The following is an 11,928-nucleotide window of genomic DNA, read 5'->3' on the forward strand; positions in this document are numbered from 1 at the left end:
CCAACAGGAATCTGGTCGATTTGATTAGACAGAAAAGCAGCAAACTAACGTGAGGCCAGTCCACCTTCTTCAGCCGGTCAGGTTACGTGAAGGGTTAGAAGCACATGAACATCCTCGTGCCATCTCACACAAACACACAGCACGATCCGTCTAACGCTGGCATGCTGCTGCAGCCAGCATCTGAAATATTTATCCTCGGGTGGAAAAGGAAACAAGCTTCTCGACAAGATGTTTCAGCTGTTCAGTGAGGCGGAGGTTCATCCTGGAAGTGTCCAAGTGTGAAAAAACTAGATCTGTGTACAACTCTAGGAAAAAAAAACATCCTGGTTTGTCTCACGTTACTGTGTGTGTAGTGTGGTGTGTGGCATCAGCTTCTAGACGCAGCAGTAAGGATTCAGGCCTGTCACTTTTATTTTATGTTGACTGAGATTTTTGTTTCAGAAAAGAAATCCTTAATATCTGAATAGGTTTGAAACCAACAAACCAACTGCATCTCCAACTAGAATATGAACACGTCCAGATCTACCAGCTTTGATTGGAACATTGAGGAAAACAAGTGCTAACTTCCATGACCATGACTACAGCCAACTAATCTATTTGGAAGTGAGCAGCAAACTTACCAGATCCTACTCACACCCAATGAATGACTCTAATTAGAACTAAAGTTAAAAAACCTTAATGCACCAACATCATATGTTCTGCTGTTATGTCCAGGTGTAATCAAACATCAGAGGGTTCATTAAAGTATAGTTGCACATCATAGTTAATTTATCAAATCTGTAGCCAAAGATGAGGCTGAAGTCATTTATGACTTTAAACCACATCTCAACAAACGATACTAAAAGCATCTTCTGCACATTGTGGTGACTTTTCATGCTCAACATGACAACACATCTTTTACTGCAGTGTCTTTGCAGACGCTTTTATCCAAAGCGACTTACAAGTCATTACAAGTTACAATGGTAGGCAGGTCGTGAGGAGGTCTTGCCTAAGGACCCCTACTGGAGGTAGCCATAGCTGGGATTTGAACCCCAGTCTCCCATATGGGAGGCGGTGATGTTACCACTACACTAACCAGCCGCCTCTATGATGGGTGGTCAACAGATGCAGTGCTATTACACTTTTAGTGCCACCTTGGCCATAACAGACGGCTGATGTGAGGAGAGGGAGGTTGAATTGGAGGCAGCTAGCCCTCAGCACCAAGGTTAATAGATCTATCAGAGCAACATGGCAGCACATGGACACCACGTCATCTGTCACACCATGACAGATGACTGATGTGGATCCAGAGGTTGTACAAGACATTAATAATAGAAGAATGGGGACGTAAAGCAGTAAACACACTAACATTTTTCTGTAGTGTCTGACAAGGTAAGGTGTATTAGGACATAAACACAGGAAGCAGAGAAAGAAAAGCGGAGGAGTGTCATAAATTTAGAAAGATAGAAAAATGAAGGACAGGAAATATGAAATAAAGAGTAGAGTAGGAAAAAAAAACTAAGCAGAGGAAACAGGGATGAACGACATGAAAAACCTGTAAAAAGTACAATATGTAGGGAGGAAAAGAGTCATCTCTCAAAATGAAAAGGTTCAAGCACAAGTGGGTCTACTTGAGTAAACCTATTATCCTGTGCTTACTGCCTCACTACTAAACACTCTGGAGAACAAAAGTAAGAAAACAAGCAGCATTAAGAACATTGTGACCCGGCTGGCTCAGCCACGACGGTGCACGCAGACAGTCTGTGTGTGTGTGTGTGTGTTGTCAGCTGGCGGCAGGAGACGAGCGCTTAGGGTGAGTCAGAGCCCACATAAGAAGCAGCAGGTTCATTTCATGTTGGGGCGTAAATTACTGTAAAGACGAGCCAGCCATGTGGCACCATTAGAACCTGCTGCGCCACTCGTTGCCAAAACACATTAACCAGCTAGAAAGGGCCTGGCAGTCCCAGCGACAGGGACAGACGAGGTGGAGACAAAGACACAGAGACCAAATAGAATCAGTACAGCGACTGAAAAAGGGACTTTAATCTGGGATCTAACGTGGTGAAGGCACCTGAAAGTACTGATGTTGTGATTTGTAAGTCACAAGTGTTCATTTTAATTTTCATGCATCGTAGGAGAAGTTTCCTCCTACTAATGTGACATATAGGCTTGTTTTAAGGTGGGTATGGCTACGTGTGGACGTGACTGTTCATCTAACATTTTGATTTTAATGACACACAGAAAGCGAAGGTGCTCCAGATCCACTGCTGTAGAGTTCAGGGTTTCATTCGTCTGTGGTTGAGCTTTTGCAGCATGTCCCGTTGGTACTAGCTGAACCCCAGTTGGCAGCTCGTCAGCTGATTCAGCATGTTGACACTGTGGTAGTCCAAGTCAGCGAGAGAGACCACTCTGATTGGCTGTTTGGCAAATCAGTGCAATGAGAGGAGAAACACATGACAAACAAGCAAACGGTATTTTCACAATGACATCTGGAAAGAAGGAACTGAAAAGAATAAACCAAGCGCTGCTTTGCTTCAGCTTTCCCTTTATGATAGATAAATGCAGATCAGCGCCCCCTGCTGGTATGGTAGTTCTTTCTTCTTGAGCATTAGTTGGCTCTTCGCTGTATAAGTGTCAACTGTTGGTGTGTCTCTCAGGACCATAAGTGCCCACACAGACTTGAGACGTGGGTCTCCGTCTTCTGCAGCTTCTCTTCTGTCCACACTGAGCTCAGCTCTCCGTCCACACCTTCATTTCTCTGTTACTGGACTAAAACTAGTCAATACTAGTCGTCAACTTGTGGATCACCAAAGATGAGACACAGAAACCACGAGATGTCATGTAAGACTCAAAACAGAGACGTGAACAATATCTAAAAGGAAACTGGAACGGAGCGACACCCACCACTCTCCCACCAGAGTCAACATTTCCAGGGGAGTGCAGCCATTGTTCTCCGTCTCTTTGGACATGTGTGAACTCAGGTTGAGATTTCAACGTAGATTATTATTAATATAGATTTCTCTCTCTCTCTCACACACACACGGTCATTTACTGACAGGCGGTCGCTGTGGAAACAGTAAGAGCTCATTCCTGTGCTGCTGGGTGTGTTTGGCTACCGCTCCTAAGTCAAGGTGACCTCTTGTCAACAAGTCTTACTGCGTCTCCATAACCTGCCACCACGCTCCCATTCCTCACTGTGCACAAGTGTCAGCTGGTGTTTGAACACTCATCACTCACTTGCTGACATCCAGTAGGCTACAGAAGCAGCTTTCCAATCAACGCATGATGTTTTCAGTCAAACGGCACCAGTGACATGATGAACTAACAAGTTCGGACATTTTAATCCACACAAGCAGTGAAAAACTTCACTTCCTCCTAACTTCTTGCAGAAATGCTCTTTGGTTCATGCAACTTGCTGTAACTACAGTAACGACCAGAACGTTGATCTGTCTTTTCCAGTGTGTGTGTGTGTTTGTGTGTGTGTACACTTGTTATCTTACTCAGTGTTAACTCAACTCCTACCTGTTTCAACTATTGTGCATTTTATCACCAACTCCTGATAACCAGACGTGTTTTTAGTCTCCTGAACGAAAACTTTCCAAACAGTTGTTGTATGTAAAATTCTCTTCCTCATGTGTTGAAAGCTAAAGGAATCCGTGAGTACATGCTCCTCGTGTTAGTCTAGTAGTAAGTCTGAATATGTAGTAACAAGCTGTTTGTTTGTGCAGATGCCTGCGGGCAGGCCTGCAGCGCACCATGGAAACAGAGGAACCTACAAACAACATTTCCTCTACGAGTAAAATCATCTAACAACAGAATCTATGAAGAACATGGCTTCATTTACAATTTACATTTTATGCTGAAATCTAAAATGTCAAATGGGTGAAGTTGGGACTCTGAACCACTATTTACAAAGTCGTTCGAGTTTTGGTCGGCCTATTGATTAGAATCAAGTGAACAGATTTTTTTTTTTTTGGTAACAGGATCGATTTATTCTTGGTCCCATTAAGTTTATTGATTCTTCTCACTCTTAGATCTAAAATTTCTGAATAACAGCTGCAGTTCAGAGCTGTGGCAGAACACTCCACTCATTATTATATAGGCCCAACTCCACCCAAGTTACACCCACACAAGGATTCGCAATAGCCCGAATGGGTCAGACTTCAGGCTCTTGGTGTGAGCAGTACAGCAGGTTTTGGCTCGAACAGAAGGTTCACCTCTGTCGTAGCTCTCCTCGGTTTTATATTTCCACCATCCATTGAAAAAACTGTTCAAACCCTGTTCTCATTCTGGATTTCTACTTCTGTCTGCACTTGACTTGTGGGAACTGCTGAGTCGAGTTATTCTGCTCTTTTATATAATATTCCCCAAATACTACATAAATATAGATTTGCTCCCAAAAGCATGTTCCTTAAGTCACAACCGCTACACATGCATCGTGCATACAAGCAGTCATTACCCATGTATTATATAGTATGTGGAAGTGATAATGTAATGTATATCAAGTACATTATGACCATTAGTGCTCATGGCTGTCACTCATTATCCTGTTTTGCAGGAAATGGACATAACTTGCTTCTGCTTAGTCAGTGTGACAATCACTGCGCTAAAGCTGCACTGCTTCACCACCCTCAGGAGATGGAAAGTCATTGTACGGGGTGTGTGTGTGTGTGTGTGTGTGTGTGCGCGCGCTCCACCAATTTCCCTTTCAGATGAGCTCTTATCTACGTGCAGAGGCAGAGAGTGGAGACAGCGCCCCCTTTCCACAAACGCAGCTTCAGAAGGAGATGGAGAGGGCACTTCCTGCACCATACATGGAAGTGCTGGAATCCCCCCCACTCCCTCCCCCATGACAGGGTAACCCATCTTTATTCGCCTCACGTTCAGCTCATACCAAAGGAAAGCTGATGGGGTGGTGGACGAGGTGAGACAGGGAGGAGGAGGGAGTCTCCACCGCCACCGTGTGAACGACAGTGATCGTCGTCATCGCCTCAGACTGACGCATCCGACTCTCATCTAACCCCATTCTCATTTTAGACACGTACACATGTATGAACATATGCTCACACAAACACATATGTTTACATGCAAATGCGGGTTTATTTAAAGTATAACGTGGTCACAAGCATTTTAAAATGAAAATGACAGGGGAAAGATTCATTCTGGCAACATTTCCAGTGCAAAGACACAATGTACGAAAGCATATCTGCACACGTCTGATGCCAGGATGTGCTGTACAGAATGCAGACGTGTGTGTGTGTGTGTGTGTGTGTGTGTGTGTGCTCATCAGGAAATTTGAAAAGATACTGGCCAGTACCACAGTGAGATAATGCTGTATTTCAACTTTAATTCCTCTGAGCACACCTCATATTTCCTTTTCCCCTTCTGACCTTCGATTGCAGATTAAATGTCTGAAGCTACATCTTCGATTAAACACACACACAGTCGCACAAATACACACAAACTGCTGCAAAAAACCCAACTCCTTTTTGTCTCTAGGTATTCCCCCCTTTAATTTCAGTCTAATTAGAGCCGGAAAAAAGAGCTGATCCACAACCTTGTCTCTTCACTACCCTTCGATGTACTGTGCTCTATCCAGCCTGGTAACTTTCCTTTCATCCTCTGCCAAGCCCCCGCTGCCTGACAGCCTCCACCTCTCCTCCTCTATCTCCCTCCAGCTCAAGTTAGATAACTTTCCGATGTACTAAAGGCTCCTGACGTACTGCACACACGCAGCAGATGTCAACGGTTATGCTGGATGACAGCAAGGGAAGCTGTGTCATAGCACAGCAGCTGGTCAAATCTTAAGAGAATACCTTACACCCATCACCTGTGCCGAGAGGACGTCTCCCAGATGTTGATTAAAGCTCAGTTTGTCCTTAAAGTCAAATATGTATCATGAATATTTATCAATGATACAGTCTGGAGTCCTAAAACCTGACTCTGTATAACCCTTCAACCATGTGGTGAGTACATTTTGTTCTTTGTTAATGTACTGTCTTTATTCCCACAGATAAATGATCAATCACAGAAACAATCATGAAGATGTAGCTTCCATTTAAAGACGTCGTATTTCCTACAATGAATGATTGAAGAGGCGTGAACGACACAGACTTCAGTAAAGAGCCTGCAGGGTGATATGGAGGTCAAATAACTACACAAATGAAGATAGATAGATACTGTAGGCCGCCCTCAGCTGTGACAGGATCGGTCACTGATGTCAGCTGTAAATATCAAACATGTTTAAAACAATCAACTGGCCAGACTGAAACAGACCTGGTCCAACTAGTTCCCGTTCTTTAGCAGCTCTGCAGTGGTTGAGTGTTCCAGTGATACCATCATTGCACTGGAGTTGTGTCTGTGTCCATCCATATCCTGATGAATTTAAATCCCTGATTCAGTCTCTTAGCAAACACACGACTTCTGCAAGTGCAGCCATGAAACCAAAACAAAGAGCTAAAAGACCGATCAAGTACAAAGCAGGTTAAAGTACATATCTGGTATTCGCTGGATGTAGCCTGCAGGGTGCTTCCCTTACATAACACCACTGTCCACCTCATTCTGCTGTCAGACAGCGTCACAGTGACGCTCAAACACCGCTGATGCCCAAAGATCAGTAACAAGGCACAAAGCTAAAACTAAGCCTGGAGCTCGAGGAGCCACAAATTCTACAGAGACAGAAGCAACAAGCTGGTGATGTAGCATCGAACAGAGACAATGGTGGTGAAACCAGTGTGTCTAATCAGAGGGGGGGGGGTCAGGGGTTTTGAACTATAACACTGGAAGAATCCTGCAAAGAGACGAGAGCTTTAATATAACCTTAAACAACCTCAAACATGAACAAAGCCACTCGATGTGCACTTGACAGCAGCTCCTGTAGAAACACACCTCAGTCCATCTACTGCTGCACTTTATCTTTTCCACAACAGATGCTCTGCCTCTCATCCGCAGCGCCCTGCGTGCAACAACAGCTGGAGATCACAACTGAGAGGTGAGAATTCTCATAAGACAGAGCACTAGATCCCAATCCGATGTCATCATATGAAATGCTGGCTGTGGTCGAGACAGAGTTCCTGTTTGCAGAAACAGCTGGAAAACTGCTCAAAGTCTGTTCTTTCCACTCGTCTAAGAAATTAAAAGGCTACAGACGAAAAGAAAAACCCTGAACAGCTTGTACTTGTGTGACTGTGGGGATAAAGTGTTCGATAGAATTACTCACAGCCCCCCACACATTGGACAAAAATCCTCTCCAGAGAACAAAGAGTTTTGGCTCCTCGTGAGCTCCATCGTAGCCTCGTGTCTTGTGGAGGCTGATGACAATATTTACTCAAGGATTACCCAACCCATCACTTGAGGTCACTCCTTATGGCAGCCAACCACTACAGAAACCAACACAGAATCCCTGTCATGGTAGGAAACCTCTACAAGCTTGAACTCTGCTGCTCATTGTGTGTTGGAGTAGCTTCTAAGTCGCTTTGGATAAAAGCATCTGTGACTAATGTACCAATAACTTCATTCATCTCAACCACACCTGAGCTCATTTAGCTCCACAACATGCAACGAGGACCTGATGAGTGACAGGGATAGGTGCTAAAGAAGCGGCTCAGTGTGTGTACAGACTCAAACCCTTTACACCGACAGCTCTGAAGATCGATCCGCTGAGCAGCTGATCTCTCCATTAAACAATGTGAAAGCAGCCTCGCCCTGACACTCGAGTGTGGAGCTCTGTTGGGATTACAACACTTGGCTGAATCCGCTCCTCAACAAACACACAGATGGTGTTTGTTCAGCAACCACAACAACCTGAGGAAACACGCTTTACCCACATCGCCAGCGGGAAACGAACACACCGTCTACAACATCAGCACCACAACAACTGTTTCCCAAAGGATGTTTTACGCAACGTGTTCATTTTAACATCTAGACACTGGCAGCGAGTTCCCTGAGTTAATTACATTTTCTAGTGTGAAACTGCACAGATACGGTGGCAGCCACTCTACAGTACAGTATGGGTGCTGACAAATAGGTGAAACACACATACACAGTCGTGAGACACTGCCCCCACACACATACACTCGCATCTGCTAGTGTGAGTCATCCCAAAATTACATTCAGCATCTCCTCTCTGAGCAGTGGAGCGGAGAGGTTAAGGCTTCGGTCCTCTGCTGTTGATCTGGAGTTCTTCAAATCTGGCTGCCAACAGTCTCACAAACAAAGGAAGCAAACAGCAAATGGAGCTGCTGGAAAACTAATTCACTGTGTGTCCAGGGTCCAGTCACCATATTCTGTTTGTACAGTTAATGCTCAGTAGAAAAACACCTGAATAATTCAACTCCTCACGTAAGCATCTATTCATGGACGCTGGAGAATGAATGAAAAGGTAAAATCCACCTTCTCCAGTCGCACAGGTGCCGAGGCGAGTCGCAGCACCACCTCTACGGGGTGGTTTCATTTCCTGTCACCATCTTTGTTTATGTGGACTTCCTGTACGCTCTACCAGGGCCCCTGAGAGTTCAGGTGAGTGTTAATATGTGCAGATCACAATCTACAGCTCCTGCAGGTTAAACATTTGCACAGTGCGTCTCTGTCATTATGTCATGACTGAGGTTCCTTTAACCGCCTTGATGCTGCTTGATTTAATCACGGACATCTCTACAGACTGTCCTCAGAGGACAAACAGACTCGAGTGTTATCTAGTGAGAGACGACAGCTCCGGGCTCCTTCTTCATCTTCAACACCTTTAATGAATTAATAAAGACTCTTTACTTCCTCTAAACACCGTCGCACACAAAGCTCAGCAGCCCCCGGCCTCCACCGCTGCAGCAGGTCAAACTGGCAGCGCTGCTCTGCTCCTGCTCTGCTCCTGCTCTGCTCTGCTCCTGCTCTGCTCCTGCTCTGCTCCTCCTCACACCTGCTGACTCCGTAATGATGCAGCCTGCTGATGAGAGGAAGAACCCCCACCGCTGTAGATCTGTCTAATGGCATTTTCCTTTTCATCGACCTTTCAGCAGAGGCACCTTTATGTCTGCCTTCGTGTTTTTTCCATCTTAACTGTTTTTATTGATGGTTATTTTTTTTAAATGGTCACTCAATCCACCTCCACCTCCACCTCCACCTCCTCTTCTCCAGCTCATCCACCAAGCAGTGGACCTCCTGCATTTTGCCGACAGCCTCATCAGACTTTGTGTTTTCATGTTTCAGCATCTGGCCACAGTCTGAGATGACGGCTATGATGAGCTGTCACATTGTCTAACATTAAGCTGTGAACTCCGGCTGACCCGACTTCCTCAGATGCGTCTTTGGCTCGGTGAGCACACATACTGGATCATTCTCCAGCAGCCGCCAACGCCTCTCCCCGTATAGGAGCTTTCAGGCACTATACGGCTCTGCGAGTGTTTTTGTGGAGGTGTGTGGAACTGTGACAAGTTTCCTCACATAAAGGAAAACCCTTGTCGTGCTTCCGCTGCTGAAATCTACCTCGGCCTGGAGAGCTGCCCTGAGTGCACGGACACAGAAGAGTAAGCCGCCTCCTGCCTCCTCTGAAGAAGAGGAGCTTTGTTGGGTGAAGAAACGACAGAGGACCGTGGTGCAAAGAGGTCGATTTACATCAGTGTCAAGATTTAAGCTTTTCTTTTCTCCTTGGAGGAAACTGACCCCTGACCCCTGACCTGAGTTACTGTATCTGAACTCTGACCTTTCTATTGCACCTTGGTTCCTAATGTGAGGTCCGGGTTCCTGCAGCTCTGCAGACACAAATCAAGTTCATCACAAGTGTAATAATAAACAGACATAATAGAAGTAGACGTTCAACCTGCTGAGGAAAACTGAGCTCTGGGTTCAGCAGGTGAAACAACAGGTGAACAGGTGAGAGCGGAGACAGTCCACGTTACTCCATTACACTGTGGGTAACAGATTACATGTGCTACTGTTGAACGATGGGTCGTTAATGACCCGGTTTAACTGAAGAAAACCAGCATCAGTCCCCGTGAGTCGGACACAACGCGGAACATCAGCGTGAAGTTCTCCACGAGCTGTTCGAGGAATCAACGTCCTCGGTTTCTGCTGCGGACTGGAGTTGGTCTGAGTCACGACATAAAGCACCGGAGAACTGAGACAGCATCAGGTCAAAGTCAAAGTTCTGTTCACTGTCGGTCCTCTGTCCGCGTCCTGTGACCAGGTGTCCACCTGCTGCCCCGGCGGGACGCACAGGGACGCACAGGGACGCGGCAGGACGCAGCAGGACGCACAGGGACGCGGCAGGACGCAGCAGGACGCACAGGGACGCAGCAGGACGCACAGGGACGCGTCAGGACGCGTGGTGTCTGCGGCCGGACAACAAACTACCAAACAGTCCTTCTTACCTTGTACACGTTCTCCGTGATGCGGTGCACCTCGTCGGACCGGGACATCCTCGTTGAAGCGTCAGTCAGAACCATAAACTACAGATTTCCTTCGAATGAGGCTGATGAGAGCCGGTGTCTGAGAGAGACGAGCTCGTCTGGTCGTGGGATCCCTGCTTTTATAGGAGAGTCCTCCGCTGCGTGGGGGGGCCGGTGTGGGCGCAGCGGAGGGACGGTGCTGCCTTCAGGGACGGTGGGAAACCAGCAGGCTGGGAGTGAAACGTTAAAGGACACGTAGGTAAAAGACATGAAGAGAAGATTTGAATGGATGAATAGTAAAATAAGAAGTATCACATAATACTCATGTTTGAACTGGTAGTAATAGGAACTGTTCTGTTGGCTCCAAATGACACAGACACGTGTCTGCAGGTGAATAATGAACCTGAGGTCAGCTGGTTTGACCTCAGTTATTCAGTGTAAAGCTGTTAATTCACATTTTTAACAGGTATCACAAAATGTTTAAATACAAGAAATGTGTCCTTGTGATTTGGTTCAAATTCTAAAATATAAAATGACAAAAAGAAGTCGTAATACGGACAAATACAAACAGAAGTTTCCACAAAGCCTCATTTAATGTGATTCATCTCCATCATTCATGGGTTTCACTCATTCTTCCTCCTTTTTCTATTTCCCACTGAAAGTACTGGAAAGTGTGCTGATGGGAGTCAGTGAACGCAGCATCACATTAAACAAACCCCACCCCCTGTGTTGTGTCACAGCCTCCCACACCACCACCTCTGCTACAACCATTCAGAAGACTGACTGAGCATCTCCATCCAGAAACAGAACAGCGTGTTCCTTTTGATTTGATGTGGTTATAAAACATCAACGATGCATTCAGTGTCTGTTCGACCGCTGATGTGTATGTGACAACATGTTTAATGAACCTGAACATCGGAGTCCTCCTCCTTCTTCTTCTTCTGTGTCTTTGTTTACACTGCTCTATATTTGTGTGGCTCCACTGCTTTTGGCCCAGTGGGCTCGGTTGGTACGAGTGGGTTGGCGCCACACTTTCTTGGATTTCAGACCCCAGTGTGGTGGGTTGGGGAATCCCACGCATCTTAGCACATCACGATCTGAAGGCTTCTGAATGAGGATCCACGAGAAGGAGACAAAACTGTGGATAACAGGAGGCCAGTGTGAAAGAGGACAGTCACGCCTTTTCTACTCAGCAGCTCATTGTTTAGTGAAATCAAACAGATGAGATATTTTAAGGCTGCTGGTTGCCAGGATAATAAAGCGGAGCCTCAGCTCACTAACAGAACAGACTGTCTTTGTTTTGATTGTCACGTCAGATTAAAACAGACCAAACTGCAGACATTTAGTGGAAATCCATCATGTTTGATCTCTGCTGGAGCAAACAGCAGCATTCCCACCATCAGCACATCGATTGACTCCATACTGATTCCATAATTGAACCTAAACGTCCACGTGTTGGCCGACTGCCACTCCACCTTGATGTACACAGATGAACTGAGATAATACTAGTTACTAGTAATGATTGTTATCCTGGTCAGCTCGACCAGATTCAAGGAGCCAGACCGGACTG

General features: G+C 45.8%; 1 protein-coding gene across 4 annotated transcripts in view; it reads right to left on the reverse strand.

The window, feature by feature from the left end:
• Window positions 1-10,503, reverse strand: part of baiap2b (BAR/IMD domain containing adaptor protein 2b) — a 56,096-nt gene extending 45,593 nt beyond the window's left edge. For all 4 annotated transcript variants that reach the window (XM_026351954.1, XM_026351956.1, XM_026351955.1 and 1 more), the window contains exon 1: window positions 10,341-10,503. In XM_026351954.1, coding sequence (XP_026207739.1) covers window positions 10,341-10,415 — 75 coding nt within the window. In that variant the 5' untranslated portion in view covers window positions 10,416-10,503. The remainder of the gene's footprint in view (window positions 1-10,340) is intronic.
• Between the last annotated feature and the right edge of the window lie 1,425 nt (window positions 10,504-11,928).

This window comes from Anabas testudineus, chromosome 19, assembly GCF_900324465.2.
Source record: "Anabas testudineus chromosome 19, fAnaTes1.2, whole genome shotgun sequence".
NCBI lineage: Eukaryota > Metazoa > Chordata > Actinopteri > Anabantiformes > Anabantidae > Anabas > Anabas testudineus.